General features: G+C 51.3%; 7 protein-coding genes across 7 annotated transcripts; 5 read left to right on the plus strand and 2 right to left on the minus strand.

Moving 5' to 3' along the window:
• The first annotated feature begins 638 nt into the window (after window positions 1–638).
• Window positions 639–1,498, plus strand: BO95DRAFT_267831 (uncharacterized protein). Its single transcript, XM_025581557.1, has 2 exons — window positions 639–701; window positions 759–1,498. The coding sequence occupies exon 2, from the start codon at window positions 842–844 to the stop codon at window positions 1,346–1,348; it is 507 nt and encodes a 168-aa protein (XP_025437970.1). The 5' UTR covers window positions 639–701; window positions 759–841; the 3' UTR covers window positions 1,349–1,498.
• Window positions 1,499–3,202: 1,704 nt separating this feature from the next.
• BO95DRAFT_506512 (serine/threonine-protein kinase) lies at window positions 3,203–7,459 on the minus strand (the record flags this gene model as incomplete). The annotated part of the gene is made up of 4 exons (XM_025591191.1): window positions 3,203–3,662; window positions 3,718–6,674; window positions 6,773–6,920; window positions 7,432–7,459. The coding sequence occupies 4 exons, from the start codon at window positions 7,457–7,459 to the stop codon at window positions 3,394–3,396; spliced, it is 3,402 nt and encodes a 1,133-aa protein (XP_025437971.1). The 3' UTR covers window positions 3,203–3,393.
• A 2,409-nt stretch (window positions 7,460–9,868) lies between these two features.
• BO95DRAFT_506520 (GTPase-activating protein GYP6) lies at window positions 9,869–12,679 on the minus strand (the record flags this gene model as incomplete). Its single annotated transcript, XM_025591192.1, has 6 exons — window positions 9,869–11,387; window positions 11,482–11,624; window positions 11,677–12,194; window positions 12,261–12,419; window positions 12,475–12,592; window positions 12,657–12,679. 6 exons carry the CDS (start codon window positions 12,677–12,679, stop codon window positions 10,204–10,206), a joined length of 2,145 nt encoding a protein of 714 aa, XP_025437972.1. The 3' UTR covers window positions 9,869–10,203.
• Window positions 12,680–12,872: 193 nt separating this feature from the next.
• BO95DRAFT_422782 (uncharacterized protein) lies at window positions 12,873–14,541 on the plus strand. The gene is made up of 2 exons (XM_025584605.1): window positions 12,873–12,892; window positions 12,946–14,541. The coding sequence occupies exon 2, from the start codon at window positions 13,118–13,120 to the stop codon at window positions 14,474–14,476; it is 1,359 nt and encodes a 452-aa protein (XP_025437973.1). The 5' UTR covers window positions 12,873–12,892; window positions 12,946–13,117; the 3' UTR covers window positions 14,477–14,541.
• A 1,358-nt stretch (window positions 14,542–15,899) lies between these two features.
• Window positions 15,900–16,319, plus strand: BO95DRAFT_373152 (putative Yippee zinc-binding protein Moh1; the record flags this gene model as incomplete). The annotated part of the gene is made up of 2 exons (XM_025583038.1): window positions 15,900–15,998; window positions 16,086–16,319. The coding sequence occupies 2 exons, from the start codon at window positions 15,900–15,902 to the stop codon at window positions 16,317–16,319; spliced, it is 333 nt and encodes a 110-aa protein (XP_025437974.1).
• Window positions 16,320–17,317: 998 nt separating this feature from the next.
• On the plus strand, window positions 17,318–18,160 carry BO95DRAFT_447009 (GroES-like protein). The gene is made up of 2 exons (XM_025587521.1): window positions 17,318–17,544; window positions 17,708–18,160. Exons 1-2 carry the CDS (start codon window positions 17,402–17,404, stop codon window positions 17,856–17,858), a joined length of 294 nt encoding a protein of 97 aa, XP_025437975.1. The 5' UTR covers window positions 17,318–17,401; the 3' UTR covers window positions 17,859–18,160.
• Window positions 18,044–19,337, plus strand: BO95DRAFT_447010 (putative zinc-binding oxidoreductase). Its single transcript, XM_025587522.1, has 2 exons — window positions 18,044–18,674; window positions 18,733–19,337. Exons 1-2 carry the CDS (start codon window positions 18,183–18,185, stop codon window positions 18,907–18,909), a joined length of 669 nt encoding a protein of 222 aa, XP_025437976.1. The 5' UTR covers window positions 18,044–18,182; the 3' UTR covers window positions 18,910–19,337.
• Window positions 19,338–19,606: the final 269 nt, after the last annotated feature.

Below are 19,606 nucleotides of genomic sequence, written 5' to 3' on the forward strand. Positions count from 1 at the left end.
TTCAGTTGTAGACGTCACGCAAGCATCATCCACAATAATCCAGGAGGAAGAGAAGTGTCAACGCAACCGGAAGTCTTGCGTTGAGTTGACTGGAGCGAAGATTGTAGGAGGGCGGGGAGGGAGGGGAGGGAGGGAAGGGAAGAAAGGGAGAGAGAATACAGGAGGACTCGATCGGATCTTGTAGGATATACTCCGTCGTAGGTAAGTATGAGTAGGAAAAATAGAGAACAGTAAATTACTGTTCGTTTGTAGTGTGTCAGAGGCAAGAAGACAGGAGAGAAAGAGAAGGAAGATTGTCAATCCCGACTATAGAATCACGTAAGGTAAGGTCTGGTCAGCCGACAGAAAGGGCGAGCCACACGGGTCTTAATGGTCTTTAATGTTGACCGAAATATAATTGCTCGGAGGGAGTGGCTGTGACAAACAGAAAAGAGTCGAACAATGATAAGGCTGCGAATAATAGCACTGGTCGACAAACCCATACCCTCCATTCTTACCCCACAGGTGTGTGTGAGAGAGACAGAGAGTGTTTCTCTTATCGGGGGGTGTGGACGGATTCTCACTTATCGATTAGCGATTAGCTCGCCCCACTTGGTCTGTGACAGTTCAGTCACCGTTATTACCGGGTCAGATGGCAGGTCTGCGATCAGGAGGTGGCCAGGCATGACTTATTCACATTCGAGATAGACAAGAAGATAACAATAACCAAAACTTCAATCAGCAATGGTCATCTGGCACACCATCGGATTAACCCTCACAGTCAAGAACAAGCAAGTGTTGATCTCAGCGATATGTCCGTCAGACCGAGCAATTACGGTACCCGCAAGTACGGGCGGGCCGTATGGTACATGTCCATGTCCATGTCCCGATGGAGAACGAAACAAATGCCTCGTCTCCTCCAGTCCAGTCCAGTCCGGGCCACAGACAAAAACAAATAGCCATCACAGTTGATAGTGGAGGAGCCTATTCCCTGTTCCTCGTCCGCAACTATGGAATGATTGGGCAACAGTCCGATCAACAGACTGGGCTATTCTTGACAATTCTCCTACCCACCCACCTACTGTATGTAAACACTCCATTTCCATGCATACACCAGCCACTTCGCTGCATTGATGGATTGACATTTAAACCTCCTCCTCCTCCTTCCTCGACACCACCACCACCACAGAACCCCTCAAACGCTCTAAGTAATATGACCCATCCCCAAAACACACCATCATCGCATGGCATCGCCTCCTCCCTCCATTCCCAACCAACAACATCAGAAACACACTCCACAGCAATCCAACCCACAAAACAAACCAGCCAAGCCCATCCCCACACTTCAGAGGCAAATAACTTAGCGTAAGCAAGCAAACACACACACACACACACACACACACACACACACACACACACACTCCCGAAAACTCCGACTAAGCCGGGAAATCGGATCACTTGCACCAGACAGTAGCAGTAGCAACAAGGGAAATAAGGAAATTCAGCCGGCTTCAGGTTCCGATTCCGGTTTCCCCCCTTTCCTCCCCTGCAGCAAGACAAGGCTTGGAGATTGAGCTGCCAGTTCGGATCGAAGATATTTGGCAAGTACTGTAGATCAACGAATGCAGTGCAGAGCGTAGACTACCGGTAATTGCACAGTACAATCCTCATGGTTGAAAATCTACATATACCTGAGTGGAAGAACAAAGTTCACATCCGGAAGAAGTACCTGTCACTCATACGCATACGAGTAACAAGCCCCGACCAGGAAAAAAAAAAAAAACCTAAGGGGAACTTCCGACCACCGAGCCTAGTGGAAGGGGGAAACCAAAAGAGCCTACCTAGGGAGGGGAACCTGAAGGGAGGAGGGGGGGGGGGGCGTGGGGAACTTGAACCCGGAATGAATGCCCACCACCTCCATTCAGTGAATCAGTGCCTCCAGATTGTTTGCCTCCTCCTCCTCCTCCTGTTTGTACGAGGAAAACAAACGCCACCCAAAAGCGGAGAACTGGCTTTTGCGTCCACGGCCACGCCTCCACAGTACCTATCTCACTGGCTCTGACTGAAACTTTTTTTTGGTGGCCGCGGCTGGCTGCCTCTTTGTTCCTTGAGAGTCGACGAGGCGGATTGCTGACATTTGAGGGGGGGGAGCTGGTTGCCTCCAGGTTTCTCTACATGTACAATACGTACGTACTTGGTAGACTTACTGGGTTGGGTAATTCAAGGTCGGTCATTCCGCTTTCCAGGTATGATTGATCAGAGGTCGAAAGACGTCGAATGGTTCTGTTAGGAGGGGGAAAAAAACATTCCTGGCACTTTCTAACTCACGGCCGGGGCCTCTTCGTCCCTCATCTTTAAGCCAAGTGCTTGCTGCCATGGATCCAATTGGAACTTGGAAAGCTTTCTCCCACATGGCAACAAGCCAAGACCACTGCACCCACCCCGTAATACACTTAGCCAGTGGCCCAGTGCGAGCTCTAGGCTACCTAGTAATTCACCACCCTAACCAACTTGGCTAAGTGCCGCCGTTTTAGTAGAATTAGATTAATATACCAACGGACTAGCCCCAGTTCCCCCGCTTCCATCCCCCGCACTTTGGTCTCGAACAGATACTCACTACGATAAGAAGCAAAGGAAAAAAGCGTCAATGCGACACAGTTCAATTACCTCGTGCCTTCTCCAAGATGTCTTACTGTCCTGTCACAAAGACTAGTATCATGTCTCATCTCTGTGTATTGGTCTGTCTCACTGTCTATCATGACTGTAACCCAATTGCAGGAAGCTTAATTTACCCTGTTCTGTTCCACAGCATATGAAATTCCAATGCCGTTGCGACGATGGGTATCAACACAAGAAAAAAAAATCAAACAAGTTCATCCAATACATGCTGTTCTCTGCCCATGTTTTGTTCCCAGGCCATGCACGCAAAATAGCTATCGAATCCGGTCAGAACCAAATTGCAAAGTTAAACAAAGAGTATCTTCTTTCTAGCCAAAGAGAAGAATTATATGATGATGATAATGATGATGATGATGATGGTGTTGGTGATAGTGATGGTGACGATGGGTTTTCTCAGCCGCTTAGACCTTCTATACACACTGACCACTTCAAGCACTGTTGACCACGACATCCAAAGACGCCATGTATCCTGGGTCCATTCGTGGTTGCTCCTCTCATGGGAGCCGCACGATTTCACCAGTGTAAAGGATGCTTTTTATGTTTCAAGGCGGCTGAGTTCGTGTCCTCCGCACCTCCAATCGCTCCGAGTGACAACAATCGGGGTCGTCGCATTCCGATTATCCATGTAGAATGAAGGCGAAAGTGAATGGAAACAGTTGCTGTATGTATAATCCAAGATGATAATTCGTTATGTATCGCTGACTCAGAGAAAAGACCACTTGCCCCGTGCATCGCTCAGTCGTCCGCCATCCACGGGTGCTCTAAGACTTCGCTGACAGTCAACCGATTGTCGACATCTCGGTCAAGCATTCTTCGAATCAGGTCGATGCAATCCTCGGAGAAGGGCAAGAACGGAACCCGAAGGGGGTGGTCGAGGATTTCGTCGACATTGTAGAAGGGGTTTTCCTTGTAGACGATGGTATACAGGAGAATACCCAGAGCCCAGATGTCTTGCTCTTTCCCGCGATAGGATTTGCCCTGAAGGACTTCGGGTGCGGCATAATCTGCAATGGTGTCAAAAAATCGAAATCAAAGGGCGGTGTTGCTGGTAAAACCTACCAATTGTGCCTACAAAGACATCGAAAGGCCCGTTCTTGATATAAGCGGCACTTCCAAAGTCGATCAGCTTGATTCGCCCCTCACCGTCCAAGATGACATTCTCATCCTTGATGTCCCGATGAACCACAAGGGCTTTGGTATGCAGATGATGAATGGCAGACACGACCTGTCGAAAGATATTCTGGCACTCTGACTCATCCATGTTGACCTTCAGTTCGATGTAGTCAAACAGATCCATGCCGGGCAGGCCATGCGGGGTCATCTCAATGTAATAGTTGATGTCGTCCTCAAAGAAACCTTCCATTTCCACAATGTTAGGGTGCTTCAGCCCGTCTCGCCGAAGGAAGTCCAATACGTGGATCTCTAGCGGAACAGTTCCTAGACGACGGTCCCGAGTCCATGTATCAACAAGGATCCGCTTCTTGGTGACATACTTCAAGACAACTTTCTTCGTGGGGATCTTCTTCAGGCGGGCAAGTTTGACTTCTCCGTAGGCTCCTTGACCCATCTCCTCCAAGATAGTATAATCGGCAATGGTACGTTTCTTCGGTGTTTCTTTCGCGCTGGTCGGCCTCACTTCGGGCACCGGCTGAACAGGCTTGTCTGTCAACGGCTGGGAAGCAGCTTCGCTCAGCTGCTGGCTCAGGGTGGACGTGGATATTTGGCTCTCAACCGACGTCTGTTCATTTATATAAGGATGCGGGCTAGAGATCGGCGTTGGCGTGCCTGACACAAGGACTGCCGAAGGGCTCTCAGCGCCAGACGGCACCGATTCGAGGGGGGATGGGATGTTGGACCTCGGGGCTGCTGAGTGGATGTGACGTGAATACGTCACCCACAAAGCATACACGAGTTCGGTGACTGCGATAGGAGCGTCATGCTCGGAATCTGACTCATTGACCTCCTCAATAGATTCTTTCCGCGGCTTGGTGAAGATGGTTCCGCTCTTGGCCACCCGCAATTGAACGTCGACCGCTATTGAGGACCCGTCGCGATGGGTGGCCGCAAGTCCAGATGGCTCTAGTAGAACGGAAACAACATGAGCTTTTCCGCCGTCCCGGAGGATTGACAAGGTTCGCGCTCTGCGGAAACTGGGTTCAGGAATCACGATGCCGTCCACAAGAGGAACCCGTTCCTCCTCGACAAGCACGTTCAACAAGTCATCGAAACCAGGTATCAAGTCATTGATGTGCAGGCCCTCGGGCCGCTCATGACCAAAGAGCGCTGCGGAGAACACAGAATTGGAGCTGACAATCTTCAAAGTCGACGAGGATAGGACCATCATGCCCGCAACATGAGGAAAGCTCGATATCCGAAGAGACCTGTTTCCTTCTCCTTTGGTGACTATGGTGGGAATGCAGATACCGGCAGTTGTGCGAGAAGCAAAGTATTTGGTCTCAGCCACTTTCGTGAGGCCTGTGCGCATGGAGCCAGCCAGACAGTCCTCAGGAAGGCGAGGCAGGAGTTCTGTAATCCGTTCTCCGGGCTTCACCGCACCGTGACCCCAGATCTTGTCCACATCACCGTCGACCTTCACGATATCCCAAGACTCGTTGCAAGTGACTGTCACGACATCCTCTTGAATCTCCTCAACAACCCAAATCAAGCCCCCTCGTTTCTCCATCACCCAGATGCTAGCGGACCCTGTTTTGCCGTCGCGCTTCTTGATAGGCACAACATCCCCACAAAGAAGCACCCCGCGGGATTTGGTCGGAGGGTGGTTCAACTGTCTCGTGCTAGAGCCATAACCATCGTCGGTCTGCGCTCTCCGGGGAGGCCTTGCTCGAGAAGGCGGTTTACTCAGCAGCTGTGCTGTCACACCGTTGCCCATTCCCATTGATTTGGTATTCGCGGGCTTGGAACGCGTTCGTTCCGGCGAGGATTTGAGCTTTGCCGCCGCTTCAGTGCAAGGGTCCCGTAATTTGGATTCAATCCAATCCCGCCGGTCTTCTTGTACGACCTCCAGTATACTTAGTTTGCGGAGTTCCCCTTGGGTGACACCGAATATGAGACACGAGATATCATTCGCTGCCAAGATAGTCCACGGCTCCTGCGATTCGGTCCGGAACACGGCCTGCGATGCTGGTGTCCACTTGCTGCTGTGGGTATGTAGCACAGGCACGGGAAATCCGTATCCAAAGGTTGAGGAGCTGGTTGGAGAAAAGGGGTCGGTGGTTGTATAGGGTGCTAGAGTCTCCATCAGCTTGCCCCGGATAGCGGTAGAACCGATTTCGGTGTTAGTACGTTTTTTAATGCTTACGCGCCTAGATGAAGAGTGTGACCTCAACAACTCCTCCTCCTGCTGCGATCTCGGGTCATCCGCTCCCTGCCCTGAGTAGCGCAATTGAGCCCCCATCGAGCCATATTCCGCAGGTCTCTCTCCAAATCTGCCGGCTGCAAGTTGAGGGTCTGTAAAAGCTCTCTCAAAGATGTTATCACTATCCACATTAGCAGGGCCGGTTTGCGGACCACGCGTCAAACCTGCGAAGTGAAATCGGTCTTCCTTGGCTAATACATTCGTTCTTGTCGAGATATCCACCACGCTCTGCGTATCCGAGTCACCGCCAGCGCGGCCTTGTACAGCAGCCAATGCAGGGCTATTGCCGGTAGCCCAGCCGAAGCGGTCGCGCATGAAATCGATCGACCTCTTCAAGATATTATGCCGATTGTGAAGCAATTCCTCCGATTTCTGAGCAAACGAGAACGAATGCAGCGACTCGCAAGGGAAGCGATGGAGGTCCTCCAGGGTCTCAATGTCGTCACTGGCAAAAAGGCGAGTGGGATGGGCTCGGGACGAGGAGGCGGAACGCGGGGAAGGTGAATGACTGCGCGAAGCCACTGGGCCAAGCGACGAGGCGGAAATGTTCGGAAGGGTGAATGCTCGCGATGAAGGTTGTTGACGTATGCGATCTAGACCTGATGGGCCAAGTCCATGTTCATGATCCAGCAGAGAAGATCTGTGAAGGGAGTTTTGAAATCTCTTTTTAGTCCCTATCTGCGGATTTGCACTAATGCAGAAAGCTGCTGCCGGACAATGCAAGGGTCGGCCACCTACCTCGAGAGATGGTCGAAGTTGGACGAGACACTCTCCGCGGAGTATCTCATTGAATCATCGGTATGGGTCGAGAGGCGTCTGATGAAGTGATCCGACTGAGGCGACTGTGAAAGGGGTCCCAACGGAGACGATAACGGACTTGGATCATCTAGAAATCCTCAGCGCGAGGTTAGCTGCATGTCTTTCACTTTCTGAGTCCCTTCTCTCGTCTCTGCTTCCCTGCCCCCTCCTTATCTTTGGTTTGAGTCGTTGTCTACCCATTCAGAAGCATTGATCCCGGGATGGGGAATGAAGTGGCTGAATTGTTCCGAGATGCATGACGAAAAATGTGGATAATGAGCGGCAGTGTCGGTCGTTCCGATATGGGAGTCTTAGTGACTGGCCAGAAAGTCGCTTGGCATTCTTTTGTTTGGTGGCGCATTCACACTTCGCTTCGAGAATCACTGCCGATTTGGAGCTCGGGGCTGGGCGCTTTTGGGGGTCGACAGTCGTCGTTCGTATACACCTACCACATACGCTTCTCGGAACCAGGAACTTTCACATGCCGATGCTGATACAACTGAAGTGGGCAGGCAGAAAGGCTCACAATGCTAGGAAAGGACACGGGGACAAGAAGAGGATGGGAAAGCGTGGAGAAACCTGGGACCTGGGAGACTAACCGTCAAGATCGTAGGACGAAGAACCCATATTTCCCCAAGATGGTGATAATTGTAGAAAAAACAGCACCGATCGGACCGATTGATAACAAGCGGTTCAACCCGGCGCACCTGGCAGGAATAACGAATAGAGAACTAGGGTGCGAATAACAATGTTGTTTATTGCTACATGGGATCACAACATGTGAAACATGGGAAAGATTGTTCTCTTTTCGGGGAGATCAGGGAGGTGGGTAGGAGAAGGATGAGGAGGAGGAGGAGGAGGGGGGGAGAAGGGTGAGTTGTAGGAGAAGGAGAGGTGAATTGATAGGAAATTTTTCTTGCGCGGGTTTGTCCTGCAGACGGGGGTGGGTGGAGGGTGCGTTGGAAGTTTGACGTGTTACTGCGAGGGACAATAGATCTTTTTTTTTTGCACAGGATGATTGAAGGCCTCCTCCCGTCCACGCCTTGAGTGCAATCGGGTGAAGGACTATGCAGCAATTCGATCAGTTGTTGCTGCAGTAGAATGAATTGGTAAGGGGTGGTTTAAAAGGAAGGTGAGGAGGTCAGAAAAAATTGTCAGCGGACTGCGGGCGGAAGGTCAAGAGGGCAGCTGCCTCGTGAGGTCACAGGTACCATACACCTGCGAACGAGGATGGCGAACGAGGGCGTGCACGCGGGGAAGAAGAAGAGTGAGGTAAAAGAGAGGGGGAGAAGAGGGGGAGGGGAGGGAAGGGGAGAGGGAAGAGAAGGAAGGATGTAAGTATGTCGGTTTGTCTCGGTGGTGGTGGTGGTGGTAAGTTAGTAGTAGTAGTAACTTAGTGGTGGTGTTTTGTAGTCAATTAAGCTAGAAAAGAAGGCCAATAAATGGCCTGTGGGGTTTCAGGAGGTGAACCTCTTGAGTGAGTGAGTGGGAACGCAGGAAGAATGATAATAATAAGTTAATGGGCACCGCCAACCAGCCAAGGGACGGAAAGGAAATAGTCACGCCCCCAAATGTGGGTTCTTCGGAGAGGCAGAGAGGGAGATTCGAAGGAAAAAGGAAATTTGGGAGAAGGGCGGGAGAAGAAACTAACGATACTATTAACTATGCCCCCATAAAGTGAGGGAGGTGGTGCAGTGAGCGGATTAGGGAAAAGGGAAGGAAAGAAGAGGGAGGAAGAGAGAGAGAAAGGTGGGTAATATAATAGTGGAGACAAGAAAGGCAGCTTGCGGGCTTGCTGGCTTGCTTGAATTGAAGCTATTGTTGTTAAGAGAGGTTAGTTAGTTCACTTGTGGTTGACGATGCGGTCGGTGTGTGTCTATGAGTACGGTAGTTACGGAGTACTGGAGGAATGATGAATGACGTCCGGGGAAACTTAGCAGAAGACCTATTCCAGTTCCGGTTCTTCTGACTTCGGTGCTTTTTTTCCCTGGGGATTGATCCTCTTACTTCATTTCCTTTTATAGGAATCGTTTGGGTTTCCCATTTCTTCTGAAACCCTCCATCTGGTCCTTTCGTGGCCTTGAAACACGAGGGGATGGATTATCGCTCAATCCCGACCCGGTGATAGCTTACTTACTCAAGTAGGTGACCTCCTCAAGCTGCAATGGAGCTGAAGAGAAGAAAACAAGGCCATTGAATGCGAATAAATTACAATGAGGGGACAAGTTGGGCGGGAATGATATGGCACGGTCGCCCCTCTCCTCCGGGATCTCTGGAGTTCCGTACTTTTAGCTACCTTAGCTTCGAGTACTCATACATACCCAGTGGTAAGAACGGGCGCATGGCGGACCCCAATGGGTTCAACCGATACGCTAATGCAGTCCCTCTCAATTGAAGACCCCTCTCCCACCCCCCCCCTCCTTCCCCTTTCTTGAGCCTAATACGGCTAAGGAAAGACAATGCAGTGCTCAAGCTTCATGCTGCTGATGGTGATGTAATTATGAGTAGTTCACAAGTTCGCTGGAGGAAAATAGCAATGAATCAACCCAGCGTAGAAAGAAGCACACAGTACCTATGCTCCACAATGCCCATCGATCTGTCATCGCACGATTCCTCTCCTACCCCTCCTCTGCCTCCCCTCCCTCAAAATGCCCATTCATTTCATCCATCCATCTCAAGTCCGACTCTAACTAAGATGTGAAATGCTTGGGAGAGGCTTGGCTGACTAACCGAAATAGCTGTCCCCTCCATGGCCCATGGATGCTCCGACTCTCTCAACTGTAGTCCGTGGTCTGTAGATCACGACCAGCTATCCGAAATCGAGATTGATTGGGCCACCAGGCTGGAAATTGCAGATCCACCAGCGTCACTGGGCATGGTCAATCCCAGCTCGCATTTGCTGTTCTAAGATCGCTGCATTTTCTTGTGTCCTTCTTGCAGGTATGACTCGTACAGGTTTCTCCCTAGGCCTCGGGAATTGAGAACGGACAAGCGCCTAGGGGTCGATTTGTAAATAGCCACTGATCCAAAATCAGGTACGTCAGATACTGTACCTGAGTGCAGAGTAATTTAGCCATGCCTACCAGACCCAGCTGGTACATAGTATGTCAGTCGAGTCAAATCTTGCCCCAGCAGCAAGGCTCGTGCTCAGCGCATAACTGGTGATTTTAGGGTGGCGAAACACCTTCCAAACCACTCTATGATTGCGCGAGGCCCGAACAGCATGTAAATCCCACGTGCCACTTCCTCCTCTGATGGTAAATACATACGTTGAAGGGATAAAAAGCCATTACAGACGAAGTAATTCACCGCTAAATGTCCATTGCTTAATGTAACACCGGTTTAGATTGCCGCGTGCACCGTCGGGTCTCTCATGGTTTAGGTCCACGGAGACTTCGCAGGGCCAGACCATCCGACTCGATCTCGGCGCCGGGTTTGCCATGCTCTTCGTCCCCATTGCCAAAGAGGGAAGCTGGTTTAGACCGTGGGCGACCTTCTCCGTGACGAGTCTGCTCCGGAAGTACAGATGCCGGGCTGACAAAGCTCGAGAGATGTCGCTTGCCGCCGAGCATCCATGAGAATTCCGAGTCTGCCAACGATGGCCGAGATACATGTCGGAGGGGCATGGAAGTGGGAAACTGTGGGCTGGTGGCGGTACTGCGGTTGACCTTCGTCCCAACGCCAATGGGAGATCTGGGTGACTCGGCAGATGTGCTGGTCCGGTGGGTAAAAGTGGAGGCGCGATCTGCCCCATCGTTTGCAATTTTTGCGCTGTCACTGGGAGCTTCAGCAGCTTCAGGGGGCGTCTCGGATTCGGCATTACTATGCTCGCTCGGGGATTGATCGGCAGCGCTTAAGGGGATGTTGTGGTCTTCCAGACAGCTTTGGATGCTTTGAACCTTATTGAGAGCCTGCGCCAGAGCGTCCTTGTCACTGCTGTCCATATTCTCGGCTTTGTTGACATGAGAGCGTATGTCCTTCAGCGCCACACTTAGCAACTTGGCGAGTTCTCTATTCCGCCCCTCCAATTCCTCGATCTTCGCTTTCAACTTGGATGTATCATCGGAAGCACGATCCCAAGGAGTGCCCAATCCCTGGCTTTGGTTCTCGTATCGTGTCCCGCGATGCTGATGTTCCGACTGAATAGACTGCATGTTTCGTTTCGCTTCGCTCACTGCGCCTCGAACGGCTTTGGCGACACCCCAGGCCTCTGTTCGGCGCTGAATACCCTCCGATACGTCCTGGAATAGCGCTTCGAGGCTCTTCGGACTATTTCTTGCGGGTGACCTGGAAGGAGAGCTGACCTCACTCAGATCCCTAGATGCACTTCGCAGGCGAAACTTCCCTTTTGAGGGTTTGGCACTTGGTTGTCCAAGTCCTCTCGACAGATCCGGCGGTCTACCGGAATACTTCGAGATGATGAATAAACCTCTCTCTGGGGTGGGGTTTTGCTCCAGATATATCCCGTCGTAAACAAAGGTCAGCGGTGAATGGGGGTCGGGGGCTGGATAGCGCAGCAAGATACTCAAAGCGCTTGAGGAATCAGCGCTCAGTACTGGAAACTATCAGCACATGGACTCGCAGCACTCATCACCAATCGGGAGTAAGGAGCATCATTGTATCATTTCGCAAGGGGAAGGGATTCTCACGCTGCCAACGGATCCGCAACAGCATTGCAACGCAAACATATTCAATGAGCTCTGGGCGTAGTCCTTCTGCAAAGAGTAGATCCCAGATTTGAAGAACGTCTTGAAAAGCGAATTCGCGCCCGAAGAGAAGACGCATCCAGCGACTTCACATCATATCAGTTTTGCGCTCCCCATTCGAATAGATGCATGACTTACGTCAAAAAGATCTGTGGTAATATCTCTAGTGCCTGCAAGTGATCCGCAAGCTCGAGATCTGCCGTGACCAGGAGTTCATTGTGGAGGCGCTGGCACTGATGCACAATTGGAATAACGTCCAACTGACCATTGGCCGATCGAGTCCTATTGTGCTCGTAATACACGCGGACATTCTGCATCACTGAGCAGAACAGCGCAAACGAATCATGCTCCACATAGTTGGCATCGAGAAGTTGAAGCATCGCGTTATCACCCGGTTTCGTTTCCCTGGTATCTTCGAGTGGGTTCGTCTCGATCGCATCCCGGTCCACCACCCACAGAAGAGGCGCCAATATCTCATGCATGCCTTGCCGATAGCCTAGGTCTGGGTTGAGTTTCGCATAAATGAATAGTATATCGATCATCTTCGCTTTGGTGGTAGGCTCCCGGAAGAAGAAGTTCTCCTGTAAACACCGATCCACATCCTGCGAGATATCCGCTCTTGTCTGCTCATCGTTCCGTAGAGTTTGCCATGGGGACTATGTAATCAATATCGTGTCAGTTCACCGCGATCTCAAGGGCCACGACAATATAGTGGTAAGTACCTCCACATCATCCGCCAGCGGATCAACGGTCGATTCCAAATCGTCCGGGTGATCTATATATTTCAGGAAATGGGCCTTCAAAGCGACGTAGGCGGTTCGTGAATCCGAGAGCTTCTGCGGCCACTGTGCCCGATCCAGATCGTCGAAAAGCAGGAAGGCCTACATCCCCAAGGTAAGCGACAGAAATTACAATATAGCAGTAGCAGGCGCATGCCTTCCAACAGATCGATCTCAGCCCATCGTTGCACAGTTTGTCGTCTTGCTCCAATCTAAGGGCGTTCCGAAAGCCGGCGGTGGTGTCATTGTCGCAAAACAGGGTATCCCATCGCTGCCTGACCATTCTTGAGCTGGGAGATCTCCTCCAGAGGGTGGGCATGCGTAAACAATTGGCCATACCTTGTTTCCTCGATTCCCCTCATTTCACCATATGGCTCTTCGCAGATCGGTGTTCACAAAAGCTGCAGATTGACGCGCATCAAAGGCACAAACAAATGCTGGTCCAGCGGTTGAGGTTGCGGGCAGTTGTCCGTAGCCGCGGAGGGTTGGACCCGCCAAAGAGGATTTGTTTTTCCTTGGGTGCAACTGCAACATCACTCTCCGTCCCGGCCACGCCGCCCTTATCTATGCGCCAGGTATAGTTCGATCACTACATAGCGTGACAAAAGGCTGACCTGACTACGTGCAGATTATTTCTACTTCGAAGGGACTGTTGTATGGTCTGTTCTATTGATCGCTCTGTTGGCATTTGTCTTTTAGTCCTTTTGGTTTAGCAGTCCATTCCATCTAGTGGCAACTGCATTGCCCCGAGAGCTATTCGGTGAATCAAACCAAAACAATCCTCACACAGCCAGCCATCCATGTCCGCGGACCTGTTTGCAGAATTTGGTGTCAATACCAATTCCAGCCAGCCTGCGAATTCTACGAGTCAGCGACCCGCGAGACATCAATCTTCATCTCTAGTCCCTGACCTGGACTTCTTTGGCGAGACGTCCTCAACATCATTCTCGAACCAAGCGAGCCAGTCCGCTGCAGCAGGCACCCAATGGCAAAGCTCATCTTGGGACAAGTCATTTGCATCGGGACCGGTACAGCATGATAGTGGTAACGACGTCCTTTTCGATGCCACTCTTGAGACTGCATACGATGAAAGCGATGATTGGGGCGAGTTCGAAACTGCAGATGTGCCTCCACAACGAGCGCCCGTAGAAGAGCCGAAATCCATAAGCACGCTGTCCGCCGTACGCCCGGTCAAGGTGCAAGAGCCCTTCAATCTTCTAGACTCACCCTCGATTCAAAGTGTGCCGTCAGTGTCTGCTAAACAGACCGTTGCCATACGACAGCAAGGCAACGCTCAGAAGATTCGCAAGGAACCGCCGCGTCTGACACCGTCACTGTCCACTGAAGATGACCCTTTCGAAGATTGGGGTGACTTTGTCGACGGGCCAGCTACAGCACAGAGTCAGGCACCGGACCGAAAGGCACCAGCTTCGAGGACACAGCATGGATCTGCTTTGAGCAGAACAAATCCATTGCACACTACAACTAGCGCTACGAACTCCGGTTTGAAGTTTGCAGTCCCCAGCTCCACAACTACGGCAGATCAAGTCCGTCCAACCAACATACCACCGCCATCAGTATTGCTGGAGCTGTTCCCTCAGGTGCTCGAGCAACTCCGACATGAGGCCACGGAGGCAAGGAAGAACATGCAGCACAGAGATAAAGTCGAACGTGCAGCGTGGTCAATTCAGATTACGCTGAGGACTGCCGCTCGAGTGGTTGCGGGCCGTACCTTACGATGGAAAAGAGACAAGATTCTAAGCCAGAGCATGCGCATTGGCCCGGCAGGCAAGCCTGGGGGTATGAAGCTCAGCACGGTTAACAAGAATGAGGATGTCAAAGAGCAACAACAGGCTGTGGATGTGCTCACCATGTGGCGTGACAGGGCGGCACTTTTCAACTCTATCATCCAGGCTTCCGGAAATCGAACAGTTCCTATCATTCAGGAGAACGTGCGGGCGATGACGCTTGGTGCCGACCGCGGCGCACTCAAAGCATCACATGCCTGTGCTCTCTGCGGATTAAAACGAGATGAGCGGTTGCCCAAACTCGACGAAAATGTGGAGGATAGCTTCGGCGAGTGGTGGACCGAACACTGGGGTCACACCGACTGCCGGCAGTTCTGGGAAAATAACAAGACTCTACTTGGTCAACGATGAATGTATAAATACGCACGATACTAGGTAGCTGGAAACAGGGCCCGGGGTGGATAATGACCAATGCGATTGGCTGCTCAGCCGCACTAATGGCGTTTGATACTTAGACAGGTCTGTGTGCAAGTTGAAGGTATAGATAGGTAATACATCGCAACTTTCTTCAAGGATAGAGTGCGTGCATGACTACGAATGAAAGGTCGGGCATCCTACCGATCACGTCATGAGACATGGAATGGGGAGTGCGCGTGTCTGCAGTTGCTGTATTGATGTGGAAGACGTGTGCTTCAGAGTTGAAGTAGTATACCTATTTTATGCTATTTGTCCTTATGCTGGACGGACGATGCTTAGAATTAGAATATGATTGTGGCGTTGTACAGGTGCTTGTACAGGTGCTTGTACAGATGGCAAATGTTGACTTATCGTCAGTAACAATAAAGCAAAGCGATAACAATGATAAGCTCAATCCGAAGCGGGGTCATGTATCGATCAGCAAAACGTAGTGTCGGGTGATGAGCCAACCTATTGAGGGAATCCATTGTACCTGTCATTACTTGCGGCTGAGATCATGCCCGAGACGTACTTACGAGTGACTAGTAGGCTTTTACACAAGATGAATCGATCACTGCGTCACGGGGGCTGGTCTCTTCCCAAACTTGGCCAGATGCGGGGGCGTTTCCTCAACTCCGACGGGGAGCAGCTGCCTGAAGTTACTAAGTACAGCGTACAGTAACTAACTAACCAACTAACTTACTAGGTAGACAGTCGGTAGCCTCCACTCCACCTCCCGGCTCATTCATCTCATCTTTGTCCCCCATTCCCCCATTCCCCCAATCCCCCCTTCCCCTCATCCCGTTTGTCCCCTGGCTGCAGGAAGGCAAGAAGTGATCTATCTCTCGACTGACTCTGTTTCAAAATCCACTCTCGTCCACTTGCTCGGATTTCCTGATCAACCAAGTGCCACAACTAAACCATAATTAAGCCCGTTGGTCTGGGCTGCACCTCCGCTTATTCCGAGGTCCTTTCCACCGCAGCTGCTTATCATCACCACAACCACTCCACGCCCAGACCAGGAGAAACAGTCGTCTCCCTGCAAATTTACCTGAGAATTATCTCCCTTTCGAGTTCTCTTGCCCTAGTCTTCTGACACAATAGTCGAAAATCCCATCACATCCTCGACCGAGATTAACCTTTGTTTGTGCACGCACGATAAGACAACCAAGCCAACCGTATCTGCATAGGGGGGAAAGGCTAGGACTCAATTCCAAGGCTCAAGACTTACTAACAGAACCATTTGTTCACTTCCCGACTTGCATCTCTGGCTTTATATCCCCTCGAACGTGATTCTGCACCTTTGCAAATCTGTGACACTACAGCACCTAAATAGCACCGGGGGCAGTGTGGGCAGGCAGTCACGGGATACGACACCATGGGTCTCATATACAACGTTTACCTGACCTCCAACAAGATCTTTGGGTGTAAGCAATGCAAAACCCACCTGGCCGACTACGACGACATCATCAGTCGAGTATGTGTGTTCGATCTCTTAGCGTTGCTTTCCATCTCTTTGAGTGCAGCAGCAGCAGCTGACCATCGTCTCTCTTTAACCTTGCAGAATTTCCGCGGCCAGCATGGCAAGGCATACCTCTTCAACAACGTCGTGAACGTCACCCAGACCGAGGCCGTGGAGCGGAGCATGACCACCGGAAGACATATTGTTCGCGATATCGCCTGTCGACAGTGCAAGGAGACGGTCGGTTGGAAATACGACAAGGCCTACGAGACGAGCGAGAAATACAAGGAGGGGAAATTCATTCTAGAGGAGGAGCTCCTGTGCGTTGTGTGCTGAGGTCTCTTGATCCCAACGGTGGTGGCCACGGAGAGACTCAACCGACAAAGCCACATGCACACATGGCCTTGAGGTTGTGCATGTCTCTAAAATGGGGCCCCATTGCGCCTCTGTGGGTTGAGAGCTGAAGACTGGTTCGTTCAGTGAGCGATTGTTTATTACTATCTTGGTTATTCTTTGAGCGATATGACGGCGTTCTAATGGAGCAAACAAACACTTTGACTTTGGCTTGGCGGTATTCCAGTTGATTCCCACCCTCGAGGGTTTCTCCCGACACTTATAACAAACAGTTCATGACTCGAATGGATGGTCAAGTGGTGCATGAGCTAGTAGTTTGAATGTGCGGAGCTTGGCTGCTCTTATAGGCTGGTGGCTGCGTTATTTTTACCTCCATGTAATGTGGTCTGGAGGTCATAGAGTGTCTTCTTTCATTTTCGACGGTCGCATTTTGAGTCATCATGACAAAATTTGGCAGGCATTTCCAGCTCGCCTTGTAGTGTACTACAGCCTGCATGATCTGCACTAGGTTGTTGAGGTTCGAGGACCCGGGGAGATCGCCTCGACATTTTGAGTAGTATATCTACGTCCGCACCCGCCAGAGTATGACCCCAATAATATGCCTACCTCGCATCCACATCTACAGTCTCCCAGTAAATCCCTCCACCTCACCATAAACCTCCGCACACCCTAATCATACACCACAGAGCCAAAACAATTACTTTAATAGCTGGCACCTTCCAGCTCCTCACTCGGCATTACCCCTCATGACTATCCCCCCCAAAGTCGTCGATGCCTTACGTACGAAAAAAATGGACCCACCCAAGCATCATCAAGAGGGGGGAGGGGGAGGGGCAACCCGCGGCCGCATTTACCGCGCCCGCGCCGGCTATCGGAGTGGGTGGGCATTCTTTGGGCACGTTCACGTTAGGGGAAAGGGAAATCTTTTTCCAAGCCCTCTCTTTTTTTTCCTTTTTCTTCTCTATATCATTTCCCAATCCGCGACGCCAGAATCTTTCATTTTGTGTTTGGGGAAGCAGATTGCAACATAGAATTTCAGCATCGAAATCGCAAACCTGCCAGAGATGTCCGGCGAACAACAACAGAGCATGCGCGTGGTGGCTTTCCGCGGCCCTTACAAGGTCGCGGTGGAGGAACGGCCGGTACCCCGGATACAGGACGCGAGGGATGTGGTGGTTAAGGTGAAGTATACGGCGCTTTGTGGGAGGTGAGTTTCTTTTTTTTTTTTTACTTTCGTGTTTTCGTGGGCTGGAGGCTGGTTGGAGGGGAGGGGTATTGTTGATTATGGGGTTAGGCGCGGGGTATAGTTTCATGGATTGGGGTCGTTATGAGAGGATCTCGAGCCTTTCCTGATGAGTGCTTTCCTTTAGTGATCTTCATGTGTACCGGGGAATTGAGCCGAATGGGGAAGGGGTTGTGATGGGACATGAGGTTACTGGAGTGGTTGTTGAGGTTGGGGATGAGGTGCGCTCCGTCAAGAAGGGAGATTCGGTTGTGAGCGCTTTTACCACGTCTTGGTGAGTGATCCTCTTCCATTGGGTGCTGCTAGTGTTGTTCTGGTAGTAGTGGTGGTAGTGGTTTACTGGGGCCAGAGGAGGAGTTGCGGAATGTATTTGAGAGGAGGACGGATGAGTTGGTCTCAAGGAGTGGCTATGGAGCGGGGAACTCGATCTTTATGCTTATTCATGGGTTGGTCAGCGGCAAATGCTGGTACTGCACTCAGGGACACTCTTCGCGTTGTGAGCAGAATGTCCTGCTGGGATGCGATAACCTCGACGGCGCTCAGGCTGAATATGTGAGTAGATTCTGCAGATCTGAGGGCGGAGGGTCAGTTCATCCCCAGCGATGAAGAGGCTGAACTTGTCGGAACAGATCAGAATTCCCAATGCAGATGGCACAGTGGTCAAGGCCCCCGAAGGTGTTGATGACAAGCTTCTGGTGCTTATGGCCGATATTTTCCCTACGGGTTACTTTGCGGCGCGCAATGCGTTCAAGGCATCCACCCCAGAGCAAATTGCAGAGCAGACGGTCGTCCTCATCGGCTGCGGGCCAGTCGGACTTTGTGCTCTGATCAATGCGCTCGAGTACAAGCCTAAGCATCTACTGGCGGTGGACTCGATTCCCGCGCGACTTGAATTAGCAAAGTCGCTCGGGGCCGAGCCCTGGAATTTCCAGACCGACCGGGACGGTCTGGACAAGCGCGTCCAAGAGTTGACGGATGGGCGCGGCGCAGACGCGGTCATCGAGGTCGTGGGCTTGAGTCCGGCATTGAGGACCGGATTCGATCTGCTGCGGCCGTTTGGTACCATCAGCAGTGTTGGCGTGCACAATGGCGAGGTAAGTTTCCCAGTGGTCTTTGTCCTGTCGGTAAAAGCTGACTCGCATCTGTGTGTAGATTCCATGGACTGGTAGTGAGGCTTACGGCAAGAACCTGACGGTCCACATGGGACGATGCCCTGTGCGTTCGGTTTCCGAGCAAGCCCTGCAAGTTTTAAAGAAGAACCAGCATCTTCTTGGGTACGTGTCGCGTCGTTTGTTCATTCCCAGACCTTGCAGCGGTTTGGCTGACTAGTATATCTAGGTTTATGGCGGACAAGATCATGCCTCTTTCACAGGCCGTTGAGGCCTATGAGCTCTTCAATGCGATGAAGGTACAGAAGGTCATCTTTGAGGTCGATAAGTAGTCTATCTGCATCGCATTCAATGCACGGAAGATCTGCTGTCAAGAGCTCTCAGACAATCCCTTAGAAAGCCGAAGCGATTGACTGTGCACGAGGGGGAGATGTAGTCGTAGTAATCACAGTCCCGAGAGTAGTACAAGTGAAAACGAAAACAAGCAGTGGCACCACCACCATCGCCACCATCGAGTCGTCTGAGAGACATTTGCAACTCAGCAATTGGGACGTGAGGAGAAACAAAAAGACACCTGAAAGTGAGGGAAAATTGAAGAGTGAGGAGGAGGAGGAGGAGGGGAAAGGGAATGGGAATGGGAGAATGTGGAGGAAGCGGAGGAGGAGTGATAATGTGAAGTGAAGTAAGTGAAGCGGGTAGGTGCTAGTTAAAAAGTCACTTTGCCAGTTAGCCAGCCAGCCAGCCAGCGCCGCCTGCCTACCCGCTTTGTGAACATTATTCTCTCTCCAAGCTCTTTCTTTCCTCCTCCTGCCTTTCTGCGCCTCTCTGTCCGTCTGTTTGCTGCTCGCTCCTTCTCTTCCTAACTCCCTCCCCTCTTCCTCTTCCTCTTCCTCTTCCTCTTCCTCCTCCTTCTTCCT

This window comes from Aspergillus brunneoviolaceus (assembly GCF_003184695.1).
Source record: "Aspergillus brunneoviolaceus CBS 621.78 unplaced genomic scaffold BO95scaffold_79, whole genome shotgun sequence".
NCBI classification, from domain to species: domain Eukaryota; kingdom Fungi; phylum Ascomycota; class Eurotiomycetes; order Eurotiales; family Aspergillaceae; genus Aspergillus; species Aspergillus brunneoviolaceus.

Bases quoted from the DNA above. Each gene is read 5' to 3' on its own strand.
- BO95DRAFT_267831 (XM_025581557.1), top strand. From the start codon at position 842: ATGGTACATGTCCATGTCCATGTCCCGATGGAGAACGAAACAAATGCC.
- BO95DRAFT_422782 (XM_025584605.1), top strand. From the start codon at position 13,118: ATGTCCGCGGACCTGTTTGCAGAATTTGGTGTCAATACCAATTCCAGC.
- BO95DRAFT_447009 (XM_025587521.1), top strand. From the start codon at position 17,402: ATGTCCGGCGAACAACAACAGAGCATGCGCGTGGTGGCTTTCCGCGGC. The intron at 17,545-17,707 runs GTGAGTTTCTTT...GCTTTCCTTTAG, and splicing joins TATACGGCGCTTTGTGGGAG to TGATCTTCATGTGTACCGGG.
- BO95DRAFT_447010 (XM_025587522.1), top strand. From the start codon at position 18,183: ATGAAGAGGCTGAACTTGTCGGAACAGATCAGAATTCCCAATGCAGAT. The intron at 18,675-18,732 runs GTAAGTTTCCCA...ATCTGTGTGTAG, and splicing joins TTGGCGTGCACAATGGCGAG to ATTCCATGGACTGGTAGTGA.